The sequence below is a fragment of the Triticum aestivum genome, chromosome 1B (assembly GCF_018294505.1).
Source record: "Triticum aestivum cultivar Chinese Spring chromosome 1B, IWGSC CS RefSeq v2.1, whole genome shotgun sequence".
Lineage (NCBI taxonomy): Eukaryota > Viridiplantae > Streptophyta > Magnoliopsida > Poales > Poaceae > Triticum > Triticum aestivum.
In genome coordinates, this window is record NC_057795.1 from 568,394,651 (window position 1) to 568,410,495 (window position 15,845).

Sequence of the window (15,845 nt, forward strand, 5' to 3'; positions counted from 1 at the left end):
TTCTCATGCATGGTTGTATATAACATTTAAATTAATTAAAATTTGACCAAAATTAAAAATAAACATGAAATATTATATTTGATCATGTATAGTTGTAAAATATTTATTGAAAATAAGTAGAATAATAGAATGAAAAATATTTTCTCATGCATGGTTGTATATAACATTTAAATTAATTAAAACCTGACCAAAATTAAAAATAAACATGAAATATTATATTTGGTCATGTATAGTTGTAAAATATTTATTGAAAATAAGTAGAATAATAGAATGAAAAATATTTTCTCATGCATGGTTGCATATCGTGGTGGGTCTTTTCCATGCATGGTTGCATGTTGAGATGGGCCTTATTCCATACATAATTGTATGGTGATGTGGTATGCTTGCATTTTGAGATAAATAAAATAGTGGGGATGAACTTCTTAGGTATATAGGATTCGCTAGCTTACGACACACAGCGCCCAGTTGCCTGTCTTGTTCTCTCCGGCACCTGCGTGTATGGTTATTGGTTACTACACTTGTTTGGATTCTCCCAATGGAAACTCCAAAGACAGACACAAACAAGAGATGGAGTGCAGAAAACAAGGAGAATGATGATGTCCTAAATATGGTCTTCCTGTTCTTAATTTGCTTGCACCGTGTCACAACTGGTACCCACCAAATTCTTTGGTCCTATTCCCCAACCAACTTCTCTCCACTCCCAACACACATACACAAAGGAGAGATTGATTAGGTGCAGAGACCAGCAATAGAGAGGTTCGTCGTCTATGGCGCATGTGGTGAGTGCCTCGCTAGGCGCGTTGGGTCCCTTGCTGGTGAAGCTTACCGGCCTGCTTGCCAACGAGTATGGCCGCCTCAAAGCTTAGAGAGCTACTACAAGATAAGAGGTAATTCAACTCCTTGTTCTCCTACAAAACATGACTTGTGCATGTTTCTCTAACATTTCTGCACATATTATCTACAGTGTGGTCATGATACATATTTACAATAAACTAGATATGATAACATGACAAATATTCGTGATACACTTAACTAACTAGAAGAGTTTATGATGCATTCACAATGTTTGAGTTTCATATATAACTTCCATTGGCTTCTTCCATATCTCTTTTGCAATTAATTAATCCATTTGTGATTATTTCAACAGACAATGCTGGAGTTTCATGGCCCATTTACTATATCTTCTATTATAATTTCATAAATACTCAAAGATGTATTGTGGCATAGCGTTGCCAAATCATAAATAGTGAAGAGATTTTGCTTTTGATTGGGTAACTAGAGTACGTTTCCTTTAGGTACAAAATTCAATACTACACAAGTAGAATAAACTCTATATGTAAACTTAAGTAATGAGCATGATACATATAAACAATAAGCATAATAAACCTGATTTAATTTGCTAGTTGAGTACATGAAGCACACACAATGTTCCAGTTTGATGGTCTATTTATGGCGTGCAAGATTTCCACCTTTTAGGTGAATTTCTTATCATAATTTATTGGTGTATAATATTTATTACTATGTGCTAGGTATCTTATCATAATTGATGATATATGGTGTACACAAGCATGGAGCACTATCAAGTGTGCTTTACCAGAGAATAATTGTTCTAGTAGAATTATAGCTACTACACGCATTAGAGATGTAGCAAGGTCATGTTGTCCAAGCTATTATGATCGTGTGTATGACATGGAAGCCCTAAGTGATCTGCACTCCAAAATATTGTTCCACAAAAGAATTTTTGGCTCTGAGAACTGTTGCCCAAACATGTTGAAGGAAGTTTCAGATAAAATCCTCAAAAAATGTGGAGGCTTACCATTGGCAATTATAACTATCTCTAGTTTACTAGCAAACAAACCAGTTGTCAAGGTAGAGTGGGAGAAGGTTAATAAGTCAATCGGTTCTACTTCGGAAAATAACAAGAGCCAAGAGGGAATGAATAGCATATTATGCCTTAGTTATAATGATCTTTCACCTAATCTCAAGACATGTTTGTTGTATTTAAGTGTTTTCCCTGAGGATTATACGATTGATAGGGACAAGCTAGTGAGGCGATGGATAGCAGAAGGCTTTATCTCTGAAGAACGTGGACAATGTCAGCAAGAGGTCGCTGAGAAGTACTTCTACGATCTTATCAATAAAAGCTTGGTTCAACCAGTGTACATTGGTTATGATGGCAAAGCTAGTACCTGCCGAGTCCATGACATGATGCTTGATATTATCATTTCAAAATCGGTCGAAGATAATTTCATTATTGTTGTTGATGGAGAAGGAGGACAAACGTGCTTGCCAAATCATCATGGTTTTATTCGAAGACTATCCATCCAACACATTGACCGGGAGCTTGCTTATGCATTGGCATGTAAAGATCTACGCCATGTTCGATCTCTAACTGCAACGTCATCAGATTGCATCAAACACTTGCCTGGCCTTGTTGAATTTGAAGCTTTGCGTGTACTAGATTTTGAGGATTGTGAGGGTTTGGAGGAGTACGATATGCACAGTATGGACAAATTTTTCAACCTAAAATACCTCAGCTATAGGTGCACGGGCATATCAAAGCTACCATCAGGGATTGTAATGTTAGGTGAGCTAGAGACCCAGTAGCTGCAGTGGAGGATCTCGGGAACCTACCAAGGTTGTCTGAACTTGACATATATTTAGATGGTGGAGGACCCGAGGAGTACAAACGACATGAACAAATGTTACTTTCCTCACTATGCAAGCTTAGCGACTGTAAACTCATGTCTTTACGGATAACTAGGTATGGTGGTTCCCTTGAGTTCTTGGATTCTTGGTCTCTATTTGCCATTCTCCCTTCAAATATTTTACATGTCCAGTGATTGCTATTTCGTGAATGTTCCAAAGTGGATTGCACCAACACTCAACAACCTTACTTACCTGGACATTAATTTAACCGAACTAACGGAGAAGGGTCTACTCGCTGTTGGGGAGCTCCCAGCCTTACTTTGCCTAGAACTGTGGTTGAAGACAACACCAAAAGATAGGCTAATTATAGTTCAAGACATGGGATTCCCAAGTCTGAGGGAGTTCGGCATCAGCGGGGAAGCCGAGGCATACGTAACGTTCATGAAAGGCGCTATGCCCAGGCTTGAGAAGCTTGGTATTCCATGCCTTGTGTCAGTGGCAGCAACCTATGGCTTCTACATAGGCATTGAGCATCTCACTTGTCTCAAACAAGTAATAGCGGTGCTTGGCACAGATGGCTGCGCACCTCCCGAGAGCAAGGCTGCAGCTGCTGCGATCAGGAACGAAGCAGGGGTCAACCTCAACCATCCTACAATTACTATTTTTGGGGAACCAAGAGACTCACAGTTACCAGGAAAAATGCAAGGATGAAGGCAACACTGATGGGAACCAAGAGGTAAGTAGTAATAATACATAATTTTGATCTTGCATCATGCGTCGTTTTAAAACATGGCTTTATTTTCTCCAACAATATGGTTTCCTTTCAAGTTACTAAAGCTTTTGAAAGCATCTCAAATACATATGTTGTACTTCTTATTGTACTAGATCAAGGTGATGTGGAGCTTATTAGCTTAGCTTGCTTGGGATTAATGACGTACATCCAGATAAGATTAGAAGATGAAAACTACAAGCTCAAACAGGGCGAGCCCCAAAAGAGAGATTCAGTTTCTACTTTCATGCTGTGTTTGGTCATTCCCATTGATTACTTTTCATGACTGAGACTCAAGCTCTATTTGCAATCAGGATCGTGGTATTTATGTACTTTCAGAAAAAAGGGGGTTTATTTCTGTTGAGCACTGGTATTGCTTGTGTTTCGGTAATGTAATTTTGGTAATTAAGACCTAAGATTTGCAACCTTGGGGATTAAAGAGAAAGGAACTTTCGCAGTGGAGTAGCAATGACAGATCCAAGACTCCTAGTGAGCTCTAAAATGCATCAGCTTTATTTTTGGAATCACAAGTTCTAATCCATACCAGTACCATTAAAGTAGCACCACAAGTCCACGGCAGATATTACTATTTACAAGAGTTGCCAGTCGAACACTATTTTCACGGCACAGGTTCCTATGACCTAAATTACAATCATTTATCCACCAGAATGAAAAATACAAGGAGATCATGGTGTTTAAGAAGCCCAATGCTTATTTGCTCATGTACTTCTTGAACCAAACCCCTATGTTGAGGAAGCTCTCAAAGTCGGACTGTGGTCTGTAAAGAGAGAAAATTTGATTTAGTGAAATGTTTGGACACATGCATAGTAATCGTAGCAAGTAAATTTAAGTTCGGACAAACTTGTCAAGTCCATGAATATCTTCTGGGAAGACAATAGTTTTGGTGTCGACTCCCCTCTCCTTCAAAGCCCTTGCATACTGAAAATGTTGCGACAACAGTTGTTAAGTATAAGTTGAATTGGGCTTGCAGCATGAACAACTCAACAATGACGGTCATGGGGTTTCTTTCATTAAAATGATCTGAGCTGTCCAAACACGCACAGAAGTAGTGGTACTAATAATACTATTACAAGGGCTCAAAAGCAGCCTCCTGTACCCTGTTTTTTTTTATGAAAATGCAAAGCTTGCCGAATCTATTGAAAAGAATAGGATCTACAGAATCATGTAAACTTTGAAAGGTACACAGTTGGACATGGATGTACCTGTAGGCCATTAGAAACAGGAACACGGAGATCTTTTGCTCCGAGGAGAAAGAGTGTTGGTGTCTTAACCTGCAGATGTGATAATACATATTGTCAAGCAATCGGTTTCTTACATAAGAGTCCTAGCAGTTTTTGCCTTTGCATGCATAAACCCCAACCTTTTCCTCGAGCAAAGATTTCAGAAATGATTTTCATATGAATGTGCAACCGACTAATTATGTACCTTGGAAATATGTGATATTGGTGATTTCTGGTAAAACTGAGTAAGAGTGTCTGCTAAAGGAGATTCCGTAAAGCAGTTTTTCCCCTCTTTTCCATAAACCTCCAGAAAGCACCAATCAGGGATATCAGTGGTACCGACCATCAATTGTAAATTACATACTGGATTTCGAGCAGCTGCTGCAACAAATGTGTCTGGAGCCTGCATTCCAAGAAATATGCCCATGTCAAAAATATGCTAGATCATAAAACTTAATGACTAACATCATGTAATATATGAAGTCTATGTGCCTTGAGCTTTTTAAGTTCTGGACCGAGTTCCCTGAGGCAGTACGCCAGTACTAGTTTCCTGCAGGTTTTGGCAGTGAAATGATCTACACTAACATCCAAACTCAAATTGTAGGGATTGGCAAGGCGTCAGAGCCTGCGTGTTATCCTGCCTCAGCACCTTAGCCATGTGTGTTGAGCATGTTGTAATGGCATAGCCCGGGCCTTGTAACTAAAACTCTTTTTTATCGACGCATCAAGACACAAAAAGTATTGCATTTTCTCGAGTCTCAACTTGTGGATTTCAACAAGAAATGCAATTAAAAGGACAACAAGGGCATTTCTGTATCAACTATTCTTTAGTACTTGAAGCAAAAATAGGCTAGAATTGGTGAGATCACCACAACTCAGTGTAACAAGAAAGAAACCAGTGGCTGTAGCTTCAGTTGGCTGAATATTGATATTCATCAGAATTCAATTTTGCTAATGAAATCTGATTATGCAACTGACAGACGTTGAATTACATGGTAAATTCCTTCGAGAATATAAACTGTGAGCAAACAAAGTAAGCACAAAAAGGCTGATAAAAAAGTAAGTGCCTGGAGAAATAATTAAGAAAGAAGGTAGTCAAAAAAACCTGGCCGATCAAATGTGTTGTCAAGAAACCTCCATGTGAACCTCCAACTACAGCTACTCTAGATGCATCTATAAGTCCTCTCTTTTTAACAAAGTCCAAAGCCGTCAATACATCATTCACATCCTGTTCATGAGAACCAATTGCACATAAGATCACAGATCGGTCGTGATAATTTTGACATCTAGGGAAAATTATCTTAAACATGGAAATAAATTAGTAGCACCTGAGAACCAATATTTCCAGGAAGAGATTGCAATGCTTCTTCTCCAAACCCCAACGAGCCCCTAAGCAACAGAGTAGTGTGTGCAAGATATTCCGTGTTAGTGTGATGCAAAACTAGTTAACATTCAAAATACAGAACCATGGAACTCAAAAGGAGTCAGCAGCATGCGTGCATATGTTCGTAGTTGGATTAATTAGAAGCGTGCCTTATAAGCATGGCACTGCCATCTCTTTGGATTAAGAGATGGAATAACAAATCTCTAGTCCCCTAAGCATCACCATACATTCCTCCTTCGGCCGTTGATCTCCTTCACCTAGAGCTGTTCTAGCCCAAAGCATCACCATATGATCTCCCGCTTGACGGATACCCCATGATGAAACGTGGTTCATGACAAATCATTTACAAGATGTACTCGTAATTTCAAGGCTCACCTGTAATTTACAACAAGCAGGTTATATCCCTGTGCATATAGAAAGGCCAATGATCTCGAATAGCTTGATGGGTAGACTGAGTGAGGGCCACCATGAAGAACAACAATCGTTGGACTACTTGCTGAATCCTTGCCAGACACAAAAATAGCCTCAAAGGGGAGATTAGCACCTGAATAGAGAAAATATAACATTATCAAGTGAGAGAAGGCAAGCAGAGAGAACTCAGTGTTGACAACAAATTACTACGAATGGAAGAAATGGTGGAGCACCAATTGAGGAGAAGCTTGTCCAACATCGTTTGAGATGGTTTGGGCATATTCAGCGCAGGCCTCCAGAAGCTCCAGTGCATAGCGGACGGCTAAAGCGTGCGGAGAATGTCAAGAGAGGGCGGGGTCGACCGATTTTGACATGGGAGGAGTCCGTTAAGAGAGACCTGAAGGATTGGAGTATCGACAAAGAGCTAGCTATGGACAGGGGTGCGTGGAAGCTTGCTATCCATGTGCCAGAGCCATGAGTTGGTTGCGAGATCTTATGGGTTTCACCTCTAGCCTACCCCAACTTGTTTGGGACTAAAGGCTTTGTTGTTGTTTTGTTGTTGGAAGAAATGGTGGTCAAAATAAATAAAAACAATTGAAATTTGTTAACATGGCAGTGAGGTGGAATGCATGTCTGCCGAAATCACTTGTGAAACCACTTGAGGGTGAAAAGTGGACTGTTTCAATAGTTCAAGGTTGCATTTTCAGAGTTCAGGGTTGAAAGTGGAGTTTTTTCAACTGAAACAATTAGAGCTCACTAGTCCAACATATACAGTTAAGTGTTTGATCGAATTGTAAAGTGAAATGCTGGGTGAATAAGAATGGCATTCATGCATACTAGTCCAGTGAAGGTTTTGAAGGAGAAAATATCAAGGCATTTCAAAAGTAGTGGTAGCAATCTCGATAAAGGATTTCTTAGAAATTTCCTATTATGAACTTTACAATCTTCTCTTCGATCAAGCATTCCAGTGAATCATTTATTTAATACAACACAGTTACGTTATGGCACACACACAAATCACAATATATAATTATATATAGCATTCTACTCATTGCACTAAAAAGAGAATCACTACAGAAAGAAATAAACAGAAGAGTATTAACTTCATACGAAGTTACAAAAAGATAATAAAATTATAGCAGTTTTCTGTAAAATTGGTGAGCAGTAAAAGGCATATGTGGTGTTGAAGTTGTTGCATACCATCTGGAAGTTTGTCAGAAGGATTGCTGACTGGGATTTTGATTACACTGAACTTATGATCGGCTAACAAGGAGCTGACCTGTAAAATATACATCATAAAAATGTGTAGTTTGCGCCATCAAATCTTCTGTGAGAATTCAGGAGTAGTGGCAAAGGATGGACAGAAAATATTGTGTTTAAGTTAAACCTTATCAGATGGCTTCGGAAATGGAGACGGAATTTCCTGCCAGTCCCACTGGCAGGGCTTGTCTGTGTGAGAATCTTCAAATCCATAGTACATTTGAGGCAGCGTTACAAGGCTGCTGGAAACTGGAAGGAATAGAAGGCACATAAATATGGAAATTTAGCTGATGGAAATATGAAGTCTGCTTTAAACCGTAGGAATTTAGGGTTACCTGCAAGAATGTTATTATTGTCAAGTGCGAGAACGTTCCAGGAATAATCTGAATCCTGCGGACTAACTCTTGAGACTTCGCCGCTGTGGAGGGACACAGTGAATTCACGGATAAATAAACGAGTTAGCCAATGAGTGTAACAATAGAACAGGTAGATGTGTGTAGTTACCTCGCAATGTTGATAGAAAGTATTACTTCCTTGCTTCCCCAAGCAGAAGATAAAATCATAGTCCGTCCATCAGAAAGCCATGGAGACCGAAGCAAGCCAGAGCAGTACATCCCAGGGAAACACCCATCTTGAGGGCTCATTACAGTGGGTACCTAAATAATAACTAATGTATTAAGCATTTGATTATTGGACATCCAGCACTTCTTATCCAAAGGTATATACTTAAGGAAATGGAACGGCGTCATTATACCACATCAGAAACACCGAGGCTCCCCTCTAGTTTGCCGTCGGTAGGCCAGTCAATTTTATGCATTGAATTTGTGGCATTGTGTGCTCCACTATCCACAGCACTCTTTGCTGAGATGAACACAAGATACTTCCCATCCGGGCTATGCAATAAAAGCTCTCATTATTAAGCATTACAATGTATTGATAGTGTAAATGCATCAGAAACTTGACATAACCATTCTTGCATAATAATAAATAACAATAATCAACAAAATTTGTTTGCGTTGCACAAAGATTCATACTACTGACTACTGAGGCCAGGTTCTACAGCAACAAGAAGGAAATATTGATGACGTTAATTTGGAGCGGCGATATTATGTATTTTCAAATTGAAATTACACCAAAGAGGGATTTATTGTTGTTTGAATAGTGACAGGCAAGTCCCATTACAACTCATTAAAAGACAAGCACATACACTCAATAATGTGCATGATCCATCTATTGGTGTGGCTTGCATTGGGAAAAGGAGTGACATAGTGTTATCAGTGTAATTTCTAACCATATGTCATGCACATGTTGCCTGGCAGCATGGTAATAGACGTGCGTCCGGTTATGGGCCATCAAGACCACATATATAGGAGGCCAGTAGCCGCAACCCGACAGGTTGCTGGAGTTTTCCTAGTAATCTTATCATTAGGGATATGATCTTTTTCAGTCTGGATTTTATCTTAGTTAGTTGTAACTTGAAATCAATGATTGCTGGGGGAATCAGTCCCTAAAACAGAGCCCCAAATCAGTGTTACCTGTGCTCTTGCTACTAACACTAAGCTTTGAACAAGAGAACCCAGAAGATGGATAAAGGGGCTTCCTTTGGGTGGGCATAGCGCCTGCGAGAGCAGCCACTACCATGTCAATTGGGTCAGGGTGTGCAGCCCCTCCGCTTGGGGGGTTGGTTGTTCCGGTCCTTGCCAGGGTGGGATCAGCCTCAGGATCCGATGGTTTTGGACAATGCACGGCACGCTGACCCCTCCATCCTTGGAGGGTCTGGACCTGCAATTTTCCTGGGATGAGCGTGATTTGTTTGCCGGAGCATCTGCCATATTCTGGGAGGATCACTGGATCGACAGTCATGCCATGTCTGGGTTTGTGCCTGAGCTACTGCTTCTGGTCTCAGGGCGCACTAGGAAGCGGACGAGGTTAGAGATGCCCTGATAGATCGCCGTTGGAGCTGGATCTCGGGCATAAGGGAGGCCTTAAGTCCACCAGTCTTATGACAGTGCATCCATGTCTGCCGGATGGTGCGCAGGGTTCAGCTTCCCACCTCGCCGGATGTCCTCCAGTGGCGCCGGACCCTGGATGGACACTTCCAAGAGCTCCTAGGATGCCCTCTTCTAGAGAGCGGCCGGCTCGAGCATTTGGGAGCAAAACTGGAAGTCGTGGGCTCCCCCAAGGGTTAAGTTTTTCGTGTGGCTTAATTTTCAAGACCATTGTTGGACTGCTGAGCGACCAGCGCATCGAGGCCTGCAGCATACACCTTGTAGGGAGGAGACGATGGCAATGGCACATCTCCTCACAGGCTGCTCACTTCCACACACGGTGTGGCATGAGTACTGGACACGATCGATGGCTTGTTCAGCCGCCGCATGGGATGACTTCATGGACTGGTAGCAGGAAACTTGCCTCTCCGTCCAGACCTTTGCCGGAAGGGTGTGTCCTCTGCATCATGCTAGTGGCATGATGCATACGGAAGCATTGCAACGCGATCATCTTCGGCGACGCCCATCTCAGCCTAGCTAGCCTCGTCGAGGAAAGCCAGGGATTGGGTGATGGCAGGCGCAAGCGGTCTTGGTACCGGCAGAAGCGGCGACTACTTTTTAGTGCGTTGTGTTGTATCACTGGGTGTGCCCCTCTACAGCCTAGTTCAAACTCTTCTTTCTATCTGTGAACTGAAACACAAGGCTTTTGCGTGTTTCGGAAAAAAAATACCCCCCCCCCAGCCATTGTCATTCGGTTCTCCTTTACATGGTGTTTACCCATGTTATGTGCTAACACCAATGCTAGAAAAATGCTGGCCTAAACAATCTCAATGCAAAAGAGAAAATAAAGAGGAAAATCTAAAATATGCAGCGGTGGACCTGTTGTTACTTCCAATACATCTAGTTGATCCTTGTGACATAAATTAACACCATTGAACAATGGGAGTCATCCTACCTGAATCGTGGGAAAAAAGCACTGCTCAAGTCTGCTGTTAACTTGACCAGAGCTGCAGTATCACCCATATTGGAGCTGTTACAAAATAGAAACAGGTAATCAGAAAATAAAGTAACCTTTCCATGGAAAAATGAAAAAAAAATGTGCTTTGTGAGCCATGCTGCATATGGCATAGTTTTTCCTACAACTAGGATGATGAGGAAGTAAAAAAATATGTAACCAGTCTTGTTAACTTGTACAGAAAAGATCTTTCAACATATATTTGATTGCCAGTTTTAAGGTAACTGAAAAAAAACATAAAAATTAACACAAATTCCTCAAACATATAAAAAATGTGCATCTGGCAACGGGTAAGAAGAGCAAAATGAATAATTAATCTTAGCAAAGACAGATATGCTCACTCAGTAGATGGTTCGTCAGCTTCTTCCTTGAAAGGATCAGCAGCAGCATACAGCGCACAAGGTCTGTTATAGCAGTATTTGATACCAAGTTTCCTTGGTGTCTCTTGGAAACCATTATCATCTGACCATGCCACAAAAACCAAACTATATGAAGACGATGGAGCCCAAATCACCTGGCCAGCACTTAACGATCTAGGTATACCCTTCAATGCTCGTACTTCACCACTGCAGCAGAAAGTTCCCTCAGAACACCACAATACAGTATATTGTAAACTTTCTCGAATTTATATTTTCACGTCAGCCGGAAGCATACCTAGAGATGTTAGCGACGAACAAAGCAGGTATCCTTTTGTTACTATAGGTTTCTCCCCAGCTATCTTCTATATCCCCTTGTCCCTTCCAGCTCCTGCAGTCCTTTTGAGACGAACCTTCCTTCTTGTAACCTGAATCATTGAACTCTGGCTTTGGTTGCGGAGGCTCCTCAGCAACATAAGCTATAAGAGTCTCTTCATGGTTCCATGAAATCCCTTCAAACCTACATTTATAGCAATGCAAAGCACATATCAGAGTTACAAAGGTAAAATGAAGAAATGCCCGATGTCGCAAAAAGGAAAAATAAAAGAAAGAGGAAATTTACCATCCATCAGTGTACAGCGACCCATGAACAGATCGTGCAACATGTATTTCATTCTCCAACTGACAGGGCCCCCAAATCTCCAATTTTGTAGGGGAGTCGTCATCCTCAGCATTCCGTACTAGCAGAAGCTTTTCTCCGGACGGTGATGGAACGACTGCTGACACTCCGCTCATTTCAACCGGGAAGGGAGACCACTGGAAACTGACTGACTTTGAGGAACTTTTTGAGATGTGAGTATTTAGAAGGAAACTCCTCTTTTTGTTGGCCAAAAGATCTGACTGGCTAACAGAAACCATTGCCCTGGATGTGTTTTCTTTAAATTAAACAACCAAAAAGAAGAGTGAGAAATTTGAAGTTGACAAGAAGTGGATAAGATAAGTGGTTATGTAGCAATAACAGTCCATACCATCTTTGGAAGTGAAGATCCAAGCCTTGCCAATGCTGGGTATCTTGACGAATTCCTGCAACAGCTTGGACTGGGAAGCGTACTCATCCACCATAGAAGGATCCATCCCTGAAGGCAATCCTTGCGAGGGATGGGCAGAGGCCATGGCTTTTGAACGCCAAGATACCTTGCTGTTGCTGTGTAGTCAGTCAAAGAGAGATTAAAACCAGGTGGAAGTGGCTACAGAACCCTGAACCGAACAGGAATAAGACGAGGCAGAGAGATCCTGAGTGGGTCACTATCAGTCAAGTAAAAAAATTAGCATCTCTACTGCATGTAGAGTTAATTTCCAAGGCATAGACTGTCAAAAAAATCGAACTCGCAGGTCTTGCCTTTTATCGGCCAAAAGGATTATTTCATTGGTTTAGGCCCCTATTGCTTTAATAATACTCTGAGCCGAGGCAAAGATCTACACAAGAAATTAACATTAACTAGAGCAAGTTGAGGACTGGGTTGCGACTGCGATGCCCCTATAATTTGACAGAATCATGGGTAAGAAACAAGAACTATCCAAGAACGCATCCTTCTGAACTGCATCCAAGACAGCAAGAGAAAACAAAAAAATCCAAGAACGCACCTCACCCTGACCCCTCCGAAAAGAAGATTCTTGGAGTCACCTGCGCCGCCGCAAAGAGGTGGGAGCGCGAGCACGAACAGAGGAGGCCCGGAGGAATAGATTCGCGGCGGAGGCGACGGGGCAGGAGGAGTGGGAGCCGCGGATTCCCGAGGATACTACGGCGACCAGCATTGTAGTGGTTGGATTTGGCATATCGTCTGGCTGCTATTTTATTATTTACCCGATAACACCCCGATGTGTTTCATCATTTACGATCTGCCCCCTCAACGTGTTTTTTACAGTAGTTATTACGGGGCTGGCGCCCCGTGGGCCCAGTCAGTCAGATGATGCTGCACCCGCTTGCCCTGTCCTCCAGCTCGCTCCTCCGCCTCATCAAGTCGCTCTCGCCGGCGGCGCCGGGGGCGCTCCTGTCGGCCGCCGCCATCCACTGCCTCCTCCTCAAGCCGGGGCTCCTCCACGCCGGGGCGCACCTCCCCACGGCCCTGCTCACGGCCTACGCCGCGCTCGGCCGCCCGGCCCACGCGCGGGACCTGTTCGATGAAATGCCCGACCGGGGCCTCGTCGCGCGCACCGCCATGGCGCGGGCGCACGCGGCGTCCGGGCAGCCGGCTGAGGCCCTCCGGGTGTTCCGGGGCATGCTCGCGGACGGCCTCGCCCCGGACAACGTTGCCCTGGCCATCGTGCTGGCCGCGTGCCACTCTCGCACGGTGGTCGCGGGAAGGATGGTCCATGCTTTCGTCGTCGTCAGCGGCATCAAGCCGGACATGTTCGTCTCCACCCAGCTTGTCAGAGTCTACGGGGAGCGCGGGGAGCTCGCGCTCTCCAGGAGGGTGTTCGACGACATGCCGGCGAAGAGTGCCGTTGCCTGGAACGCCATGGTGCATCAGTATGTCAGGAATAGACATGCGGAGGCTGCGTACCAGCTATTCCTTGCTATGCCGAGGAGGGATGTGGTGTCGTGGAACACGGTGATAGCAGGGTATTGCCTGGTCGGCCGGTGCAGGGAGGCGTTAGGCTTGTTCCGCCAGATGGTGTCTCCATCCTCGAGCCGGGTGCACCCGAATGGGCCTACAATGTCCACTGTCCTTGGTGCCTGCGCAGCTGCAGGGTGTTTGGAGACTGGGATTTGGGTCCATGCCTATATTGACAAGAACCGGATGAATCACAATGGGACACTGGATAGATGCTTGATAGACATGTACGCCAAATGTGGAAGCATTGACACGGCCCTGCAGGTGTTTGAGAAGGCACCTGGGAAGAGGGACCTCTACTCATGGACAACAGTGATTTGCGGACTGGCAATGCATGGTCGTGCCGCTGATGCCCTGCGGATGTTTCACATGATGGAAGATGGTGGTATGCGCCCTGACGATGTCACTCTCGTCGGGGTCCTGAATGCGTGTGCGCATGGAGGGCTAGTGGACCAAGGCCTTGACTACTTCTACTCCATGCAGGAGAAATATGGAATCACACCCAAGATTGAACACTATGGTTGCATGGTCGATCTTCTTGGCCGCGTCGGGCGATTGCCGGAGGCGTATAGGATGATAAAGACAATGCCAATGAAACCTAACATGGTGATATGGGGAGCTTTCCTGAGCGCGTGCAAAGTCCATGGCAGCTTGGAGCTTGGCGAGATTGCGGCGGCGGAAGTTACCAGGTTGGATCCGGATGACCCTTGGGCAAGGGTGATGATGTCCAGCATGTATGCAAAAGCCCAGAACTGGAGCGGCCTCGCTAGAGAGAGGAGGGAAATGAACAACCTGCAGATGAAGAAGACTCCAGGGTGCAGCTCGGTCGAGCTTGACGGTGAGGTGCATGAGTTTGTGGCTGGTGGCAGCCAGCATCCTCTGCATGCTGAGATTTGTAATGTGCTGGAGTTTGTCGAGGCGCAGTCACATACAGGTTGAGGCACGCGAAGCTCTTCTGCTGGGGATTTTTTTTGCACGAGGAGCTGAGGGTGAAGATTTACTGAGCCTTTGCCTTTCAGTAGGTGGTGTGCTGTGCATGTGCTCCTTCCTTTGTGCGCCAGCATACAGAGGGCCTGAGAAGAAAAATCAGTTGGTCATAATTCGAAGAACTCATGAAGTTAATAAGCTGCCAGCACCGAGTAAATGTTGAAGCTGCTGTAGCCATTGTGCACTTCAATTCAGAATCCCGTTGGTAAGCAAGTTGCCTGAGCTGGAACTGGAAGCGGAGTTGAATATCCTACATTCTTGCACCAATGTTGTTGCATCAGCCAAGCCGTGGTACTGTCAGTGGATTTCTCCAACCAATCATCCCTGTGATCAAACCAAACACAACCTAACTGTATATCGCGACGCACGCTCATGGCTTAGTGCGTCATGGTTATCGAGATGGAGAGGGCGCAACAATCTCATTTGTCGCAGGAATGATTTGCTATGAACCGGAAAAGTTTGTTGATGGAAAAAATAATAGTACTGTCTAGTGGATACTGACGAAATTATATGGATTCTGAGCATTGGTTGCAGCTAGCATATTGTCATCTATCAAACAGTCAAATATTTTGTCCAATCGTGATGTGGCGCATGTGTGCCTATGCAATTTGCCCTCTGCGCCCCCTCGTCTGTTCATGATTTTTTAATAATGTTGATAGCTTTCAGAATAATATTTGTCACATTTTAAAATGTTTATGCATGTAAAACCTAATCTACGTGGCATTTTAGAAAATATTTATACAATGTAAAAGAATGTCCATGTAATTTTAATAAAATGTTTCGTACCATTAACAAAATGTAAGTTACATTCAAAAAAAATTGTTCACGCAATTCAACAAATATGTTCGTGACATTTAAAACCAATTGTACAACGTAAAAATTGCTAGCATGGTTTAAAAATATATTTCAATCAATAAAAAAATGTTTCAATGTGTGTTTGAAAAAACAATTAACACATATTTGAAAACAATATTCAAAGCATGTGTTGGAAACAAAATGTTAATCATGCATTTAAAAAATATTCACATAATATAGAAACAATGTTTCATATATATAGAAGATTAGATATACACAGAAAATGTAACATGTGTATGAGGAAAAGTAGACACCAAAACATATATTTGAAAAAATGCTGATCATGTATTTGAAAAAGTTTAAACATGTATGACA

The 15,845-nt window shown here is 43.0% G+C and overlaps 2 protein-coding genes across 2 annotated transcripts; one reads left to right on the top strand and one right to left on the bottom strand.

The window, feature by feature from the left end:
- Nucleotides 1-3,908: 3,908 nt before the first annotated feature.
- On the bottom strand, nucleotides 3,909-12,846 carry LOC123138938 (acylamino-acid-releasing enzyme 1; the record flags this gene model as incomplete). The annotated part of the gene is given in 18 exon segments (XM_044558789.1): nucleotides 3,909-4,196; nucleotides 4,281-4,357; nucleotides 4,642-4,710; nucleotides 4,865-5,062; nucleotides 5,765-5,887; nucleotides 5,988-6,048; nucleotides 6,419-6,587; nucleotides 7,655-7,733; nucleotides 7,842-7,963; nucleotides 8,050-8,132; nucleotides 8,219-8,370; nucleotides 8,469-8,607; nucleotides 10,658-10,732; nucleotides 11,059-11,283; nucleotides 11,372-11,593; nucleotides 11,696-12,008; nucleotides 12,102-12,277; nucleotides 12,758-12,846. Coding segments are annotated over 18 exon segments (2,439 nt in total), but the record flags the coding sequence as incomplete, so codon positions are not given.
- Nucleotides 12,847-13,020: 174 nt separating this feature from the next.
- On the top strand, nucleotides 13,021-15,282 carry LOC123138949 (pentatricopeptide repeat-containing protein At5g08510). Its single transcript, XM_044558796.1, has one exon. It carries the CDS (start codon nucleotides 13,041-13,043, stop codon nucleotides 14,625-14,627), a length of 1,587 nt encoding a protein of 528 aa, XP_044414731.1. The 5' UTR covers nucleotides 13,021-13,040; the 3' UTR covers nucleotides 14,628-15,282.
- The last annotated feature ends 563 nt before the right edge of the window (nucleotides 15,283-15,845 follow it).